Here is a 20,879-nt window from a genome sequence, read left to right as displayed (position 1 = left end):
TGTGTGGGAAGGGTCTTGGGTCTGGGTGGTTGCAGTGACCCACAGGGAGATATTCCAGGGAATACAGTAAGTCCCCTACAAATGAATGAGTTCTGTTCCGAGAGCATGTTCGTAAGTCAAGCAAAGTTAGCCTAGGTACCCAACAAACACAATCTGCTATATAGTACTGTACCGTAATTGGTTTATAATACTTTTCACACAAATAATACGTAAGAAACAAACAAAAAATAAAACATTTTTAATCTTATAATACTGTACCATGAAAAGTTCAGTAGTACAGTACAACAGCTGGCATAAGGGACTGGCATCGAGTGAACAGGCAAGAAGGGTTACTGACTGGAGGAGGGAGAGGAGGTGGGAGATGGTAGAGCTGAAGGATCCTCAGCAATTGGAGACGGAGGGCGAGCTGCCATTTCACTCACGCCTGACGCTGATGGCACAGCCTTGCTGGAACCGGATGCACGTTCGCATCTTTGTTCTTTGTTTTGTTTTTTTCTTAATTATTTATTTATGTATTTATTTTTTGGCTGTGTTGGGTCTTTGTTGCTGCCCTCTGACTGTTTCTAGCTGCGGCGAACGGGGGCTACTCTTCAAGGCGGTGTGCGGGCTTCTAATTGCGGTGGCTTCTCTTGTTGCAGAGCATGGGCTCTAGGAGCACAGGCTTCAGTAGTTGCAGCACGAGTGCGTGGGCTTCAGCAGTTGTGGTTCACGGGCTCAGTAGTTGTGGTGCACGGGCTTAGTTGCTCATCGGCACGTGGGATCTTCCCATACCAGGGATCAAACCCATGTCCCCTGCATTGGCAGGCGGATTCTTAACCACTGTGCCACCAGGGAAGTCCTACGTTCGCATCTTTGAAAGTTCTCAACTTGAAGGTTCGTTATGTAGGAGACTTACTGTTAAATATCTGTTCCTTACCTCTGATCTGCCAGTACACCCCCTTGACTAAACTCAACCAGAAAACAGAGAACAAGGAACCCATCTAGGCTGTTCATGTAGGTCAGCCTTTTAGGGTTCAGAGTAGGGTGGAGAATGGATCCAGAGGGGCAAACAGAAGGTAACCAAAAGATTCTTTCCATTCCATTCTTCCTTTTTTCTTCTTGTTTACTTTCTTCCTTCTCTCATATTTATTTATCGAGCATCTATTATGGGTGAATCATTGGACTCAGAACTGAGAAGACATAGAAACAGAATGAGAATCCTACTATAGCTGTGAGATCCTGTAAATCTGTGTGGTTCCTCCCTATTGTAAAACTATAAGCTCATTATACATGGTTTTGAAAATGCAGGAATAGACAAAGAAGAAAGGAACATAAAAGTAACCCTTAACCCTGGTGGTCCAGTGGTTAAGACCTCGCACTTCCAATGCAGGGGGTGCGGGTTCCATCTGGGGAACTAAGGTACCACATGCTGTGCTGTGTGGCCAAAAAAAAAAAAAAAAGTAATCTGTAATTTCATCACTTAGAGTAGCTAGTAATATAGTCCTCTAACTCACTAATAACATTTTCATGTATTTTTTCTGTTTATGAATTTACAGACAGTACTCTATTACATTTTTGCATCTGTACCAGGGTTGCTGTGGCAAAGTCAAACATAGTGTTAGGGGCAGGCAGTATAAACAGGATGAAATATTGGTTTTCCAGATGTCTTAAGAAAGTCTGGGGCTTCCCTGGTGGTGCAGTGGTTAAGAATCCTCCTGCCAATGCAGGGAACACGGGTTCGAGCCCTGGTCTCTGAAGATCCCACATGCCGCGGAGCAACTAAGCCTGTGCGCCACAACTACTAAGCCTCTGCTGTAGAGCTGGTGAGCCACAACTACTGAAGCCCGCGCGTCTAGAGCCCATGCTCTGCAACAAGAGAAGCCACCGCAGTGAGAAGCCCACGCCCCGCAACGAAAAGTAGCCCCTGCTCGCTGCAACTAGAGAAAGCCTGCGCGCAGCAACAAAGACCCAACGCAGCCAAAAATAAAATAATTGATTAAAAAAAAAAAAAGGATGGGGCTTCCCTGGTGGCGCAGTGGTTGAGAGTCAGCCTGCTGATGCAGGGGACGCGGGTTTGTGCCCCGGTCCGGGAGGATCCCACATGCCGCGGGGCGGCTGGGCCCGTGGGCCATGGCCGCTGGGCCTGCGCGTCCGGAGCCTGTGCTCCGCGGCGGGAGAGGCCACAGCAGTGAGAGGCCCGCGTACCGCAAAACAAAAAAAAAAAAAAAAAAAAAAGGAAATCTGCTTTCAGGACATGAAATATAGTGGAAGGGTGTTATTGTATAATGCACAAGTCTGATTTTTAAAAAAATATTTATCTATCTATTTATTTGGCTACGCCGGGTCTTAGCTGAAGCATGTGGGATCTTCACTGCCGCGTGCGGGATCGTAGTTGCAGCATGTGGGATCTTTTAGTTGCAGCATGCGGGATCTTTTAGTTGCAGCATACAGGCTCTTAGTTGTGGTATGTGGGATCTATTTCCCCGACCAGGGATTGAACCTGCCCCCTGATTCTTCACCACTGGACCACCAGGGAAGTCCCAAGTCTTGATTGTTTTAAGTCAAATGCAAAAATTCAGAACCATTTGTTTAGCCACGTGTACAATTTAACTAAGTTGAGAACATTCAATTTGTACGTGACTTTTTTTTTGCTGTTAGCAGATTGAAGAGTCTACCCAATGATTTATCTTTTTCAACACCTGAAAATCCTTTCTTAAACACCTTAAATCAATTTACATTTTGAACAAGAAAGCAAATAAAGATTGTTTCTTTTTTAACATTAAAAAGTGTGTTCTTTGTTTCAATGCTGGAGTGTACTCCAATGTGACACAAAGACTGGCCACAGGGACAAAGTTGTCTCATAAATCCTTATTAGTCTCATACATCTAGGTTTTACCTGCATTCATGGTGACCTCCTTCATTTCCTCATGTCTTGGAATTCTTTGTAGTCTCCTTTTGTGATTAAGGTATAGTTCCTTTTCCAATATTTGCTATATAGGACCCATGTAAACAAAGTGTGTGTTGGGGAGGATAAACATGGCACTGACTGCTGAGGATTCAGGCATCTGATTTAACGGGTGGCTTTAAGTGCTAATTAAAGGGAAGTCCTAATTAAAGGGAAGTCCTTTAAGTGCTAATTAAAGGGAAGTCCCTACACAGCTCTTTTTTAAAGAAAGATGTATATCCAGGAAACACAATGAAACACGTTACTTCTGAAATTCCATAAAAAGCTGTAAGGCTGGGACTTCCCTGGTGACACAGTGGTTAAGAATCCGCCTACCAATGCAGGGGACACGGGTTCGAGCGTGGTCCGGGAAGATCCCACATGCCGCGGAGTCACCACATTGAGAAGCCCGCGCACCACAACGAAGAGTAGCCCCTGCTCGCAGCAACTAGAGAAATCCCGAGTGCAGCAACAAAGGCCCAACCCAGCCAAAAATAAATAAAGACACAGACCTACTAGAGAATGGACTTGAGGATATGGGGAGGGGGAAGGGTAAGCTGTGACGAAGAAGTGAGAGAGTGGCATGGACATATATACACTACCAAACGTAAAATAGATAGCTAGCGGGAAGCAGCCACATAGCACAGGGAGATCAGCTTGGTGCTTTGTGACCACCTAGAGGGGTGGGATAGGGAGGGTGGGAGGGAGGGAGACGCAAGAGGGAAGAGATATGGGAACATATGTATATGTATAACTGATTCACTTTGTTATAAAGCAGAAACTAACACACCATTGTAAAGCAATTATACTCCAATAAAGATGTAAAAATAAATAAATAAATAAATTTATTAAAAAAACAACAACCTGTAAGGCAGCCAAGTGTTGATGGTATTTAAGGACAGTAAAAATTTGCACTCTTAATGACCATTGACAGACTTTGTGTAAATATTTTAAAAAATATATGCTTTTCATTGACTATAGATGAAAAGGTGAGGGAAGAAACACAATATTACATCATACCCCAGCATAGAGCTACTATATTTGTATAAAGGAATCACTAGTTATCTGTTGTTTTAATTGAAGTCCTGTCTAGGCATTAAGCTGTAATCTAAATGTTGATAGTGCCTAATTTCAACTCCCAAGATAAACAGAAAGACCTTATGTATCAAGACTGATTCTCTTTGGCCTCAACGGATACCATTTTCTCTGGCAGCAGTCTTTAGTTCCCTTCCTTCTCAGTACCAAGTCAGTGGTTCTCCTAGCAGAAGTCTCCACTGGTGTGGTTTTTACTTGTGCTATAAAGCTCTCAGGTTTAACATCTGGTTTCCTATAACAACCCGAAGAAGACTTCTTGGTGGACTTTCTGGAGCCAGATAATAGGCTGCATCTTTAAAACTTGGGAAAAATCCATCTCCTTGTTCAATTAATGCAGGCAAGGACTTCGTAGCTTCACTCATCTCCTTAGCTATTGTTTCTTCTCTGCATTTCAAGTTTTCCATACGAGGGGCTGGATCAGGGTCATATTTTAAGTCCAATGGATGTACAACAGGTTAGTACTGCTTCAGAATTTCTTGTTTTGCTTTTATGATTTTGATGACACATTGAAGGATCTTTCTGGGATACTGCTTACTGTTTTGTGGCTACATGGACTGTGATTTCATCAAACTGGTTTTCAAGGACTTTGATATCAGAATCCATAAGCAATTGTCTGAAGCTTCCTGCCATGCTTGCCCATGAATGTTGACATTCTCTTGCACAGCTGATTCAAAAGTCCACTGCGCATCTTGCAGCAGGGGCTCCCGAATCTCCTCTGGCAGCGCGTCCCCGAGGTTTTGCGCAGAGCTGCCACCAGTTCTAGCATTTCCATCACTGCCCGCTTTGAGGTGCAGCGCACTTGCAAGTCTTTTCAGGAGGTGGCAGGGACCGAGGCCCTGTCATCTATCGCAGCTACTCTCTCCATGTCCCACAGAGGGGAAAGAGCCACCGACTCAAGTCCTCTCCCGTTTTCCAGCTTCAACTGTCTGAAGAGAAGATTTTGAATGGCGCTGCAATGAAGAGAGGATTTTAGAGTATCTACTCTTTTAAATAATATAAGGTTGCCATTGTAATCTGGTCTGGGTATTGCCTGCTCCTGACCCTAAACTGCACAAGAGCCATAAAGTTTTCTATTACTCTATAATGGGACTATAAAATAGACTGTCTCTTTAATCCAAGGTGTTAACATTCTTCACACCCTTTTCGCAAATCTTCTTAAATTTTAAAGCAGAGGTTTCATAATTAGAGTGTGTGTAAAAATCACTCGGGGTGGTTGTTAAAGTTGTATATTGTTGGGGCTCCCTGCAGAGATTCTGACTCAGTAGGTCTGGGGTAGGTCTATGCAATAGCCTCTTAACAGGAACTCACTGAGGCAGAAGATCCTGGGGCCACATTCTGAAAAACCCAGATCCAGACTGGGCTGCAAACCTGTTTTTCCGGTGCTCAGAGAAAGATATTTTCATCTGGGCCAGAAATCCAGGCTGGGATAATTTCTCCTCATTATCATTCTTATTAAACTCATTATTCCTCTTCTGCTGGAAAATCTGGCACTGAAAAGCTGGTGTAATATGATAATGAGGTAGAAACTTTTAGCTGTTTAAGATTAGGGCTGTTTTGGGCTTCCCTGATGATGCAGTGGTTAAGGATTTGTCTGCTATAGGTATAGCTGATTCACTTTGTTTTACAGCAGAAGCTAACACAACATTGTAAAGCAATTATACTCCAATAAAGATGTTAAAAAAAGAAATCCACCTGCCAGTGCAGGGGACACAGGTTTGAGCCCTGGTTGGGGAAGATCCCACATGCCGCAGAGCAACTAAGCCTGTGCTCCACAGCTACTGAAGCCCGCAGGCCCTAGAGCCCATGTTCCACAAAAGAAGCCACCGCAATAAGAAGCCCGTGCACCGCAACGAAGAGTAGCCCCCGCTCGCCGCAGCTAGAGAAAGCCTGCGCACAGCAATGAAGACCCAATGCAGCCAAAAATAAATCTAAAAAAAAGATTAGAGCTGTTTTACCTATAGGCTTCTGTATCGAGCACTTCTCATTTTGCCTGCAAGTTTTGTATCTGATTAAATCTAAAAGACATCCTTTTATTTTTCAAAATGTGCTTCTTTCTCTTTGTTCCATGGCTAAGACTTGATTTTTTGCTCAAGCCCCAATTCTTTCTTCCTTTTGTCCTGTGTCACCTGTATATGTAGTATCATTCTGTCACTAATGGAAGACAACTTTACTAGTGATTAATGCACTATACTTTTTGGCTCAGGTCCTGATTTGACAGCCCTGCATCTCTATGCCTCGCAGACCAGATCAATTTCTCTGGGATGCAGAAGCAGAGAGAAAGGAGAATAGATGAAGATACTGAGCCGTGCCTATCGTCCAGAGGGCCCCTGCCCCTTATCCCCAGTTCTGGGTAAACCCCCAACCCTACCCCTAGGCCCCAGGTGAGCAATAAAACCCAAAGAGAGATTCGAATACCGCGTGTCTTTAGTATCTCTCACACTTCCCATAATTGGAGGGGTGAAGGGATCATGCAAGAGAGGAGGAAATATTATTAATAAAAAACTGCATCAGTTGATACTTCAAATATCATGCCATCACAACAGTAGCCCAGGTAGTGTGGACAGAGTGACAGGCGCAGCTTGAGGAAGGGCAGAATTTAAGGGACAGGCAGAGGATCAGTGATGTATACAGAGGAGGACTGGATGGGGAAGCTCTGGGTGGGGTGTTTCAGGAAGTCAGCAGAGACTGTCTTATCAAATTAGGGCCAATTTCCTTACTTTTAGACTAGACCTACTTTTGGTGTTTTTAAGATAAGGAATGAGATGAAAGTTTAGAAATGAAGAGATAGAACTGTCAAAGGATTATTCTGTTGCCTCTTTATTCTGCCGAAACCATATTAAAATTATTCCAATACTAACCAGCCGAGTGCAGTCCTGGGCAAACTGGGAGTGCGCTGCTGGGGATCCTGCTGTGAGCAGAGTTGCCGGCCAAGAGCCCTTTGTAGGGACCCACCGCGGTGGTCCAGAGACCGCACTCTGGGCAGGCTCTTCCGAGTCAGGGACTCAGCATGGTGAGGGTCCCGGAGCCGGGCCAGTCCTTCCCACGTGTGGGGACCCTGCCAGGCAGTCTTGACTCTGGGGCTCCTTGTTGGCCTGGCTGAGACTTTCTCTGTGCTGCACTGTAGTCCTATGCTCTCCCTCACCAGTCCCCACTCCCTTCTTTCTTGCCTTGTCTAACCTGCAGGCAGTATGAGCTCTCCCCACTTCTGCGCCCTCCTCTCTTTCTGTGTCACAGACTTTTCACAGACTTGAATTCTATCTTAGCGTCTGCTTCCTGGAGGACCTGAACTGGCACAAGTTATTTGTGAAAACTGTTTCTTCTTCTTTCAGTGTCTGAGCAGTCTTGGACACACCTACTTCTCTCCCTCCCCCTTTGTGAGAAAGCAGACCCAGGGAAGCTTTGCTATAATTCTTGAGAGTCTGCTCCAAAAAGGGAGAAATGTTTTGACTCTTTTAGTTCCTTTAGGATGGACATTAATTTTGGATGTGGAGATATTTTTTTAACAAGAGCTTTGCATGCATGCATATTTCATCTGTTGCCAGGTGTCAGCTCTGTTCCTTGCTTAATGACAATGAGGAATCATTCATAATTTACTATTCTCATTTGTAGCCCACAAGAAAGAAGAAAAAAATCATTAATGATATGGTGTGTGCTGGGATATTGCTTTAGGTTCCTGGGACCTCTTGCAACATTGGCCAAAGATCAGTAAGGTAAGAACTGAGACGTGACCCGTTGCGTTGTGTGGTTTTTGTCAGTACAGCTTTAGGGAGAAAAGGGCACAGAAGCCAGACTGGGGAGGGTTGAGATGTGAATGGAAAGTGAAGAAGTGGACACTTCAAGAAATTTGATTTTAAAGGAAAGTGCTGTACCTACTGGATCAAGAAAATTTTTCCTTCCTCACCCTCCCCCCTTTTTTCTTCTCTTCTCCCTTCCTTTTCCTTCTCCTCCTCATTCTTCTTCTTTATTTTTTTTGGCTGTGCTGCATGGCATGTGGGATCTTAGTTCCCTGACCAGGGACCCAACCCATGTCCTCTACAGTGGAAGCACTGGAAATGTGGAGTCTTAACCACTGGACCGCCAGGGAAGTCCCATCCTCATTCTTCTTCTAATTCTTTTTTTTTTTTTTAAGTCCAAGGTAACATAATATTTGACAAAAAGTTCAAACAATATAGAAATATATGGTGTAGAAAGTCCCTCATAATTCTACTCTCTGGATAGCAGGAGTTCTCAATATTGTCTGCATATTAGAATCATCAGGGGAGATTTTTTAAAATCCTGATGCTGAGCCCACAGCCTGTGTCAAAGATACAGAGATCTCTGGGAGTGGCACCCAGATATCGGCATTCTTCAAAGCTCTCTAGGTGATAACGACACACAGTCAAGGTTGAGAACCACTACTCGAAGTGTGGCTTGTGGACCAGTGGTATCAGCATCAGCATTCAGCAGAACCTCAACTCTGCAACCCTTCTACCTAATGAATCGAAATCTGCATGCTAACAATATCCCTTGATATTTCATATGCACAATAAATTTGTTTTTACATTTATGGTCAGTTGATTTTTTTTAATTGAAATATAGTTGACTTACAATGTTGTGTTAGTTTCTGAAGTACAGCAAAGTGATATATATATATACATATATATACATATATATATATTCTTTTCAGTTTCTTTTCCATTATAAGTTATTACAAAATATTGAGTTTAGTTCCCTGTGCTATGCACTAGGTCCTTGTTATTTATCTGTTTTATATATAGTAGTATATGTATATGTTAATCCCAACCTCCTAATTTATCCCTCTCCCCCTTTCCCCTTTGGTAACCATAAGTTTGTTTTCTATGCCTGTGGGTCTATTTCTGTTTTGTAAATAAGTTCATTTGTATCTCATACGCACAATGAAAATTGAGCAGCACTTTTTAGAGAAAAGTCACTAGAAGAAATAAGGAAGACTTTTTTTTTTTTTAAGGTGGAATGAACTCATGCTTACAGAGTTACTGAGAGGAAAAATCTGTAAAGGGGAAAGAATAGAAAGTATAAGACAGAATGTCATAATTGGTAGGACAATGTCCCAGAAGAGGTAAGAGGGATAGAATTGGCAGCTGGGAAAAATGAACTTTGAAAAGAAAAGGGAATTTGTCTTCTTGGGACACTGGAAGGAAGAGGGAGTGAATGATAGACTTGCAGGTAGGTTTGAATTGTGGGGGAAACTGGAAGTTGATGGTATTGCCATCTGATGGCCTTTGTTTTCTGCTTTCCCCAGGGAAGTAGGAGGAGAGGCCCTCTGTGAAAAACGAATGGGGCAAAGAGGAATAATGGCTATTGAAGCCCTACTATGTGCCACAAGGGGTGTTACATACAAAAAGCCTATATACTCCTTCCAATAGCCCTAAGACAGTCCTATTATACAGACGGGGAGATCAATCCTCTGCGGGCTTCTCCTTTGCTCAGTCTCTGCACATCTATCCTGAGGTTCCCTCTCTATTTCTTCATTCGTTTGGTGACATCACTCAGTCCCCTGACTGTGAGTGATATCTACATGACTTTGCCTGCAAAGTCCCCCCCCACCCCCGCCACCCGCTCCCCACAATCTACATTTCTAGTCCTGACTTGTGTTGTGAACTCCATCCAGTTGTTTACTTAACATTTCCATAGCATGCCTGATAGAAATCTCAAACTTATCATGGGCAAAAGGCAGCCCTTCCCAAACTTGCAACCCTCCTCCATAGCCCACTCCCTTAATTATAATAATGCCCAAACCCAGGACTTCTGGCAGTGTGTTCCCTCCACCTCCCTCCATCCCAAATCACCAAGAAGTCTTGTCAATTTTATCTCCACAACATTCTGAGTCCATCCACTTCTCTAAGATCTCCACTCCCACTAGTCCAATCTAAGCCACCATCACCTCCTACGTGGACCACTGCACCACTGCAGTAGCGTTCTACCTGCCCTCTCTGCATCTGCTGCTGCCGCCCTGCAACCCAGTCTCTGAATCTCAGCCAGACTGAGGTATACACACATGGTGTATACACATGGCAATTTTAAAACATATAAACAAATAGAGTAGTATCACAAATCCCCTTAATCTTATCATAGCAACTCCAAAAATTATCAATAACTTGTCAATCTTTTTTTAATCTCAACATTTTTCTTTTTTAAAAAAGCATTTAAAAGCAAATTTAAGATGCCATATTATTTATTTTATTTTATTTTATTTTATTTATTTTTTGCGGTATGCTGGCCTCTCTCTGTTGTGGCCTCTCCCGTTGCGGAGCACAGGCTCCGCACGCGCAGGCTCAGCGGCCATGGCTCACGGGCCCAGCCGCTCTGCGGCATGTGGGGTCTTCCCGGACCGGGGCACGAACCTGTGTCCCCTGCATCGGCAGGTGGACTCTCAACCACTGCGCCACCAGGGAAGCCCCAAGATGCCATATTATTTCAACCATGCATATTTCAGTAGATATCTCTAACAGAGGAGGATTTTAAAAATTAAAACCAAAATGCTCATTACATTCTCAGTGCTGCACGGGTTTATATATTTTATCTCATTTAGTCTTCGTAATAGTCTTGAGGGGAGGGTGTTGCTAGATGATTTCACCTACAGGAAAGTGTAGATTTAGAGTGTCCTGGCCCAAAGGGCTGAAATTTGAAGTGGGAGTCCTCAAATTCCCTGTCTGCTGTGCGTTCCACCCATTATGACTTCTCTTTCCTGTAAGTGTGAGGTCTCCTCTACACATTCCTTAGTGCCTTACATCTAGTGATCTTGCAACATTTTAGGAAAAGAGAAAATAAAAATGGGAAGAATCTATATTTTCAGATTTTCCTGCTTAAATTTTTCTCTAAAATTTAGGGAAAACATCATTATACTGCCACCTTCTGGATCTTTTGGATGCTAACACATCAATGACAATATAGATATTTAAAACCACATCCGTCCAACTCGAATCTAGGGCTGACATATTAAACTTTGTATAATTAAAATTATCTCTTTAGTTAATTGGAAAAATTTTCTTTAAACAACTTAATACATATTAAATATAGAGGCTAAAAAGTAGATGTATTTAGAGGTCAGTTATTTTTGTTTCTAGGGGCTGGAGGCAAACGTACATAGCTAAAATTTACAAATAATTCAACTGTCATTCAACCAATGACAGTTTTAAAAATTAATGTTAATAGAGGTGTTGGCTAGAAAAGCACTTCCACTGCTGGTGAGAGTATAAATCATCGCAGTCTTTTGGGAAGGCAATTTGATTGCTTATTTAAAAAGTAAAAATAAACTATCTGTAACTTTTGACCCAGTAAATTTACTTTAGGAACTCATCCTACATATATTCTTGTTGATGTATGCAAAGATGTATATATCTTTGAATAAGATGTATAATCTCACCTTGTTTATAAAGGACTAGAAAAACCCAGCATGCTTAAGTAAATGATGTTACTACATCTATGCAATGTGGTTCTTTGAAGGTGCTTAAAAATAATGGTGAAGTTCTAAATACACTGGTAATAATAACTAATAATGACTGATATTCTAAGAGGTTTGTTTAAAATATTTTGGCCTAGAACTGGAAGATGCTATGCAAATTAAATACTCTTTCATATTTTTTACTAACAGATATTTATGTAGCAAAAAACTACATTTGGATTTCTGCCTCTAAAAGAGTGATAAACTCAGCTTTTAAAAAATGGAACATGAGGCAATAAAGTCCTCAATCTTAGCTTCATAATCAATGGTACAATAAATAAGATAAAGATAGTTTGAGTGTAAGTTATATTTTGTGGTTTCTACTCAAGAAAAGTTTAAACTAACGGGGAGAAAAACTTAGTACTCCGTGAAATCCATGCCATGAAGCCAAATTTACAATGCAATGTCTTTTTACTTACCTTTATTATTTAACAATAAAAGATTGACTAGGCACAGTAATCATGACTGGTATTTGTCAAGTCTTTTCTATGTGCTAAGTGCTGTCCTAAGTGCTTAGCATGTGAGAAGTCAGTTGGTCTTCTCCATGACTTTGGAAAGACAGTATATAGACAATATTTCTATTTAATGAAATTGAGAGTGAGGAAAGTTAAGTGAGGAAAGTTAAGCACATGGTCAAATCAGGAAATGAGTCCAAATATTCTGAATTTGGATGCAGTGCTTTTTTTTTTTAATTACACCCAAATGCGTCAAAAGGGAAAAACATACAGGTGTATATGCCTATATTAGAATGCTTGGTAATACATATGAAGTGCCAAGTACACTGCCTGGCATATTATATTGATAAATACTCAAAAAAGGTTGACTATAACTCTTGTTATTTTTATTATGTTGAGAGGACAATAAAGGTAGGTCTCTGACCAAGTGACAGAGGCAAGCATCCTTCCCACTCAACACTTCCATTGAAAATTCTCAATTGCATTGTAATGTCTTCACACTCATATGAAGCATAAGCCCCGTGAGGGCAGGAGTTTTCTCTATTATGTTCACTGTTATCTCCTGAGGCCTATAAGACAGCTCATATTAACTTCTCAGCAAACATTTGACACCTAGATTGAGAGACCAGAAGATTTTCTTGCTCCTTTTTTCTTCTTTTTGACTGTGCCATGTTAGCTTACTATTGTTTTGCTCTTCTGTATAATTTGTACACTTCAGAGTAGTGCTTCCCAAGTTTTAGTGGTTATGAAACCTCCTGGGATCTTGCTAAACATGTAGATACCCCCCAAAAAAGTAGATCCTCAGAAAGCTCTATTATGTATTTATATACCCTCATAAATGGACCTCCACCCCAAAATTTGGTTTGGACATCAAAACTGATGATGCATACACGTATCAAGAGAGTATCAGAATACGTAATGAAGCTTTTCTGGGGGGAAAAAAGACCTGGGCAGGCTTTCCAGCTGGTCCAAAAATGGCTTGAGAGAGCAGGGAAAGAGAGGCTTGGGGTTTTGTTGTGTTTAGGGGGAGGGGCTGGAATAGGTCTCTTCCAGGAAGTTGCACACACCACCTTTGCTAATATCACTTTGGCCAGAAGTTAGCAATATGGCCTCACCTAACTGCAAGGGAGATTATAACATGTAGTCTTTATTTCAAGTCATAGTGTGTCCAGTTCAACATCAGAGTTCCATTACTATATAACAAGGGGAGAACGAACATAAAGGGACCAGAAGCAGTCTCTGATCCAGTTACTAAATAGACGTTAGGTGGAGTAACATCAATTATTTCAAGTCATCCGTGTATGGTTTACTACTCATAATTTCTAGTTAGTGTTCCAAAGGTTGCTATTTTTGTACCTTACTCTGGGTTTTATTATGTTCCATAGCAATGCTCGGTGAGCTGAGGAGATAACGCTTAATGGAAAAGAGTATTTATTTATTTCTGGCAATGTGCCAGGCACCTGAATGGATACTTTCACATATATTTTCTCATTTGGAAGAGCCAAGAGAGAAATAAGAAAGAGTTCTCTCATCCAAGGTCAACTATAGGCAAAATGGTAAGTAAAGTAGCGTTTCTTTTCTTTATTCTTTTTCTCCTTTTGCATTTCATAATATTTTATTTATTTATTGAAGTATAGTTAATTTACAATATTGTGTTAGTTTCAGGTGTACAGCAAAGTGATTCATATATATATATATATACATATATATTCAGATTATTTTCCATTATAGGTTATTATAAGATATTGAATATAGTTTTCTGTGTTATGCAGTAAATCCTTGTAGCTTATCTATTATATGTACAGTAGTTTGTATCTGTTAATACCATACTCCTAATTCATCCCTCTTTCCTTTTCCCCTTTGGTAACCATAAGTTTGTTTCCTATGTCTGTGAGTCTGTTTTTGTTTCATATATAGATTCATTTGTACCATTTTTTAGATTCCACATATAAGTGCTATCATGTAATGTTTGTCTTTGTCTGACTTACTTCACTTAGTATGATATTCTCTAAGTCCATCCATGTTGCTGCATATGGCAATACTTCATTTTTCTATGGTTGAGTAATATTCCATTGTATGTGTATATATATATATATATATATATATATATATATATATATACCACATCTTCTTTATCCATTCATCTGTTGGTGGACACTTAGGTTGCATGTCTTGGCTATTGTAAATACTGCTGTTATGAACATTGGGGTGAATGTGCCTTTTCGAATTAGAGTTTTCATCTTTTCTGGATATATGCCTAGGAGTGGGATTGCTGGATCATAAGGTAGCTCTACTTTTAGTTTTTAAAGGAATTTTCCATACTGTTCTTCATAGTGGCTGCACCAATTTTTTCCACATCCCTACCAGCACCTGTTATTTCTTGTCTTTTTGAGAATAGCCATTCTGACCAGTGTGAGGTGATAAGTAAGGTAGCTTTTCTTTCATAACTTGTGCTTTCCTTTTCAACAGATGTTTTCTAAAGTGTGTTCTGTGTATTTATTTTTCTACAACAGAATGTCCAATGTAGAGCATAACTGAAAATATTCAATTGTGCAAAATGGTATGTAGGACTTAAGTTCAAATGGAAAACATAATTTGTCAAGATAAATACTTGAACGTAATTTGAGGTCTTACAGAATAGTATTTCAATTAGATTATCTTTAAATCCAATTGGCTGAGCTGCCTTATATCTAGACCCCAAATTACAGTTATTCTTTCCCTGCCTAAACTGAAATAGTCAGCATGTAGAAGCATCAGAGCCAGTGGTTGGGTGTGATCATAATTGATTCTTGTTTCTAGAGCTTTCCCTAGCAACCTGCCTTGGATAAAAAGACACCAGAAATTTCTCAAAGGCCAGTGGTTCATATGGTAAGTATGATGAGTACTCTACATGATTCCCTTGGTTTCCATTTCTAGTTAGACAGCATCTAGATGGCTTTCTTCAATTTATCGTACAGGACAAACACAGGGCCTCCATGCAGCCCCTAAGAATTTTGAATAAAGTGCCTAGAAAAAGGCTTATGTGCCTGCATTTTTCTTTTTAAAGAACTTATTATTTATTTATTTACTTATTTATTGGCTGCATTGGGTCTTCGTTGCTGCACGTGGGCTGTCTCTAGTTGCAGCAAGCAGGGGCTACTCTTTGTTGCCGTGCATGGGCTTCTCATTACGGTGGCTTCTCTTGTTGCAGAGCACAGTCTGTAGGTGCATGGCTGTCAGTAGTTGTGGCATGCGGGCTCAGTAGTTGTGGCTCACAAGCTCTAGAGCACAGGCTCAGTAGTTGTGGCTCACAAGCTCTAGAGCACAGGCTCAGTAGTTGTGGCGCACGGGCTTAGTTGCTCTGTGGCATGTGGGATCTTCCTGGACCAGGGCTCGAACCCATGTCCCCTGTATTGGCAGGCAGATTCTTAACCACTGCACCACCAGGGATGTCCCCGCCTGCATTTCTGAAAATCTTCCTCCAGCATTCAAGGACCCCAGGAGACACAACATCAACTCCTTTGTGCCCACATTACAACATCAACAATTGGCTCACAGTATCACGGGGGTAGGAAAGCACCTAGGCTTTTAAATTCTGCCGCCTTGGCAGATTTTCCAACATCAGATACAAATTGGGTTCTGGGAAAATCTGATGAGGGGAAGAAGAAGAGTGAAGTGGCTACAGCTGTTGCACAAAGGACCAAAATGCCTTGGTGCTGTGTGTGCTTGTATTCCTCCTAAGAACCTCTGCTTGTAGTTATCCTTAAAGCAAAGTGAAGGGCTCAAGTAAGGAAACATCTGTTGACACTTGTCATGGTGCCCTTCCAGGAGGAACATACTCCTACTCTTTGGGAAGATGGAATATACAGTCCACTCTGCCTCTGTAGAAGGAGTTAGCAGTAACCTCTCTGTTCCCATGCTGCAGCTTCACCCACTTGATCGGACCACTGCAGCCTTGGAGATGGCAGCGGTGATGCTGCAGTCAAGAAACCCCTTGTAAAGTAGATGACCTTTCAAGTTTTAACCTTTTTTTTTTCCCGGCCGTGCTGTGTGGCATGCGGGATCTTAGTTCTACGTCCAGAGATCGAACCTGTGTCCCCTGCAGTGGAAGCACGGACTCTTAACCACTGAACGGCCAGGGAAGTCCCAACTTTTAACCTTTTTTTATTCCAGTTTTATTGAGACATAATTGACATAAGGCACTGTATAAGTTTAAGGTGTACAGCATAATTATTTGACTTATATACATTATGAAAAGATTATCACAAGTTTAGCAAACATCCAAAATACAAAATAAAAGAAACAGAAAAAAACTTTTTTTTCTTGTGATGAGAACTCTTAGAATTTACGCTTTTAATGACTTTCATATATAACACACAGCAGTGTTAATTATATTAATCACATTGTACATCACATGCCTGATACTTATTTATCTTATAACACGAAGTTTGTACCTTTTGACTGCCTTCATTCAATTCCTCCTCCCCCATCCCCTGACTCTGGTAACCATAAATCTGATCTCTTTTTCTATGAGTTCTTTTGTTTGTTTGTTCTTGAAGTATAATTGACCTATAACACTATGTTAGTTCCTGGTGTACAACATAGTGATTCGATATTCTATACATTTCAAAATCGTCACCATGATAAGTCTAGTTACCATCTGTCACTATACAAAGACAGGAGATGACCTATTTACTCATGGCAGCAGAATGGGCTGGAGGAGCTTGTAAGGCCAGAGTGGGAGCTTTGAGATCCAGGAATGTTGGTATCACTGGCTCAGCCCTGACACAGACTGAAAGGCTAATATGCTTAATTTCTTTCTTATATCTTTTCCTTACCTTTCTTTTCTCTTTCCCTCTACATAGTCAGTATTCTTTCAAGTAGGACTTTTAAGTTGTCCAGCCTGGGGGAGGATGGTTTGAAGCAAAGAATAAATTGTTAAAGTTGTAATTTCAGGTGTCATGAGAGATAAATATTGGGGTTAAGGGTATCTGGAAAATACGCCTGAAAATTGACATGGGGGAATTTTTTTGGGTTGAAAGAGAAGTGAAAAAAGAGAGGGCAGATGACAGAGGCTGGGACACATGGAAAAGTTTTTTCAGTGACCTAATGTTGCCACTAATTCATGAGAAATACTGCTTTAATGTCTTGAATTTATCCTAGAAGAATTAGGCTCAATAGCTCCTTTCATTACCTGGGAGCTTAAATCATGAGTGGCATCTTTTTCCCATATATTTTTGAAAGATGCTTTCACATAGAATATAAAACGTTTTAGAAATTCAATTTTATTTATGGGCAGCATCATATTTTTTATACTCTTGCTGAAGAAACTTAGGGTAAGTAGAGGGTCAATTTTATCTTTTCTTTTTTTTAACCAAAGGGGCGTATCACTCAGCAGAGTGCTTAGTTGTTATGAGAGTGGAAAAAAGTTCCTCTGGTATAAGGTGTGGGGAACCTATTGGATTTAAAAGGATAATAAGCTTTCTTCTTGAAATAGGCCTAATCAACATACTTTATTGTACTTTATTGGGGGCATTCATCAATAATGAATCAAACACTAGGCAAAACTTTTCCTGAGAGAGTTAGAAACTCTGGCTGGAGTTGAACCCTGGGATCTGGGGTTGTGTCTGTGAATGTTTTTCATTCTGCAAAATGCTCTGAGTACCTACCTTGGGCCCAAATGCAGAGAATCATTGGGTCTTGGAAATGTACTTGTTTGGGGAAACACTTAAATATCTCTGCTGGAACAAGGGTCACATAATCACTCCACCATGCAATGCTTAATGGTAAAAGAGAGTGGGGATGTGATCTCACTGAGTGCAGGACTGTTTCCAAGTAGAATTTTTAAGGGTAATGAACGCTGGCTCTGCAGGTTCTAAATGTGAGTGAACAAGATGGAATTTGGTCAACAGTTGGAGGAGTTGGCCTCAGTAACACGCAGAGTTCACCTGTGGTAACAAAGGGTAAGACAGAGTATTTGGGCTTAGATGCTGGTAGGTGCATCGTTGCACAGTGGGAGTGTGTGGAAGTCCTTTATAATTGATTCCATTTTTTCAATGAAATAAGAAAGCAGTTGATTAAGAACAAATGTGAGATAGTAGATCTTGAAACTATGAGGGGGAAAGTAAGTATGAAATAGTTATCAACAAGTCAGTGTAAGAATTCCTGGATTTTTTCAGTCTAAGTTATACGCACCAGCTTTCCACGTTGCACCCCTACCTATCCCTAGCATCCCAATTTATCAATATTAAGTAAAAACCAGTAAAGAAAGATTCATGACAAGACAAATAAGAGAGGAATGTCATAGGGCATAGACATGCAAGACAAACACTGGTTAAGCCCAGTATTGATTCTACTAAGCCTTATGGGGCTAAGAGAGAGCTCTGTTCCTGCCACTTAAAATCTTGTTAGGCTTTTCAGCTGGAACCGCCATCTTCCCGTAATTCGCCAAAATGACCAACACAGAGGGAAAGAGGAGGGGCACCCGCTACATGTTCTCTAGGCCTTTTAGAAAACATGAAGTTGTTCCTTTGGCCACATACATGCAAATCTACAAGAAAGGTGATATTGTAGATATCAAGGGAATGGGCGCTGTTCCAAAAGGAATGCCCCACAAATGTTACCATGGCAAAACTGGGAGAGTCTACAATGTTACCCAGCATGCTGTTGGCATCATTGTAAACAAACAAGTTAAGGGCAAGATTCTTGCCAAGAGAATTAATGTGCATATCGAGCATATTAAGCACTCTAAGAGCCGAGATAGCTTCCTGAAACGGGTGAAGGAAAATAATCAGAAAAAGAAGGAAGCCAAAGAGAAAGGTATTTGGGTTCAACTGAAGCGCCAGCCTGGCCCACCCAGAGAAGCACACTTCGTGAGAACCAATGGAAAGGAGCCTGAACTGTTGGAGCCCATTCCCTATGAATTCATGGCATAATGGGTGTAAAGAAAATAAAAGACCTGGACTGTATAAATGTTTCTCTTAATTGAGTAGAAGTGTGTGACCCCCTTCCCCAAACAAATATTTAAAGCACACACACACAAAAAAAATCTTGTTAGCATCAACTCACCCATCTTCACATCCATCCCATTGCCCCAAAAGACACCAGTTTAGTTCCAGGGCTGAGGTTGGGGCAGAGGCTCCTTTCTTGTTTAGAATGCCTGCCTGAGAGTATTCTGAACCAATGTTCTCTGATAAGCATCTCAGGGATTCTAGAGATCAAAAAAGACTCAGTATGAGTCCAAAGTTATCTTTCTTCTCTTCAGGACTCTAGTAGAGAAACGTGAGGTAGAATTTCTAGCTACTGAGTTAGGACTATAAAGAAGCAACACACTAACCAGAGAGAAAATACATTGGTTCAGTGAGGGTATGTGGAAGCTCTCTCTTTTGGTTCAGTTTTCTCAGGGAGGTAGAGAAGAAGGTTATTACCAGAGAGTGAATTTGTGGGAAAAGGTTTAGAAAAAGAAGTGTGAAATAGTCAGGATGAACAATTGAATGGACTAGGCAAAGTAGTGTGATTACCATTTAAAGGCCCACTTGAGGTTCATAATCGTCACTTTAAAGTAAGACCAATCACAGGGTACAGGAAGAGAACAGGCAGACTGAATTTAATAAGCGTTGCGGTTTTGACATATATATTAGGGATAACTGACAGGGTGGAATGGGGAGAATTGGCAAGGGTAGTTTTGACTGTAAGAATCAAAGATTTCTTACACTGAAAGACTTGTGGATAACTGTTTCATCTTTCTTCTCTCTTTTCATCCATCCAATCGTAAGAACATATATTTGTATTTCTTATATTTGCATGAAAGAAACACTGGAAAGACACCCCAAACAAACACAAATAGTTACTTATACAAATGTTTACTAATAGGAGGGTAAGGTGACATAGATGGAGTCCTTCCAATCCTTCACAAAATTTTCCCAAAAATTGAAGAGGAGGGAACATGTTCCAACTCACTCTAGGAGGCCAGTATTACTCTGACATGAAAACCAGAGAAAGATATAACAAGAAAAGAAAGCTACAGAACAATATCCCTTATTAGTATAGACACAAAGTTCCTCAAGAAAATACTAGTAAACTGAATCTGACAACATATAAAAAGGAGTACATACCATGGCCAAATGAGGGTTTATTCCAGGAATGCAAGGTTGGTTCAACATATGAACATCAGTTAAAGCAATATATCATATTAAAACAATAAAGGACAGAAAGCCCACAACCATCTCTGTAGATGCAGGTGAGATGCACCATTTCATGATATAAATACTTAACAAAATAGGAGTAGAAGGGAACTTCTCCAACATGATAAAGAGAATTTATGAAAAACCCACAACAAAATCACATTTAATGGTAAAGGAATAAAAAAAAGTTTTCCTCCTAAGATGAGGATTTTCAACAAGGATGTTGAGACAATTCAATGGGTAAATAAAAGTCTCCTTAGGGCTTCCCTGGTGGCGCAGTGGTTGAGAGTCCGCCTGCCGATGCAGGGGACATGGGTTCGTGCCCCGGTCCGGGAAGATCCCACGTGCTGCAGAGTGGTTGGGCCCGTGAGCCACGGCAGCTGAGCCTGCGTGTCCGGAGCCTGTGCTCCGCAACGGGAGAGGCCACAACACTGAGAGGCCCACATACCGAAAAAAAAAAAAGTTTCTTTAACAAATGGTACTAGGACAACTGTATATCCATAGGCAAAAGAATGAAGTTGGACTCCTACCTCAGACCATATACAAAATTAACTCAAAATGAATGAAGACCTAAAAAGAGCTATGAAACTCTTTGATAAAATATAAGGCTAAATTTTCATGACCTTGGATTTGACAGTGGATTCTTAGCTATGACACCAAAAGCAAGGGAAGAACAAAAAAATTAGATATATTGGACTTCATCTAAACTAAAAACTTTTGTCCATGAAAGAACACTATCAAGAAAGTGAAAAATGACCTATAGAATGGGAGAAAATATTTGT

The 20,879-nt window shown here is 40.9% G+C and overlaps 1 protein-coding gene, 1 long non-coding RNA gene and 1 pseudogene across 3 annotated transcripts; 2 read left to right on the top strand and 1 right to left on the bottom strand.

The window, feature by feature from the left end:
* Nucleotides 1-4,081: 4,081 nt before the first annotated feature.
* LOC309958950 (kinetochore-associated protein NSL1 homolog) lies at nucleotides 4,082-8,045 on the bottom strand (annotated as a pseudogene). The gene is made up of 2 exons: nucleotides 8,042-8,045; nucleotides 4,082-4,825 (listed from the first exon to the last, which is right to left on the bottom strand). The product of its transcript is annotated as a kinetochore-associated protein NSL1 homolog (transcript).
* Nucleotides 8,046-13,354: 5,309 nt separating this feature from the next.
* LOC309958775 lies at nucleotides 13,355-16,184 on the top strand. The gene is made up of 3 exons (XR_014326052.1): nucleotides 13,355-13,491; nucleotides 14,735-14,803; nucleotides 15,840-16,184. It is a non-coding gene; the product is annotated as an uncharacterized lncRNA (long non-coding RNA).
* Nucleotides 16,185-18,366: 2,182 nt separating this feature from the next.
* Nucleotides 18,367-18,870, top strand: LOC309960614 (large ribosomal subunit protein eL21-like; the record flags this gene model as incomplete). Its single annotated transcript, XM_082837510.1, has 1 exon — nucleotides 18,367-18,870. The coding sequence occupies one exon, from the start codon at nucleotides 18,367-18,369 to the stop codon at nucleotides 18,847-18,849; it is 483 nt and encodes a 160-aa protein (XP_082693636.1). The 3' UTR covers nucleotides 18,850-18,870.
* Nucleotides 18,871-20,879: the final 2,009 nt, after the last annotated feature.

This window comes from Leucopleurus acutus, assembly GCF_964270905.1.
Source record: "Leucopleurus acutus genome assembly, chromosome: 3".
NCBI classification, from domain to species: Eukaryota; Metazoa; Chordata; class Mammalia; order Artiodactyla; family Delphinidae; genus Leucopleurus; species Leucopleurus acutus.
The sequence above is the reverse complement of the archived record's forward strand: the minus strand, read 5'-3'. Positions and strand labels throughout refer to the sequence as shown.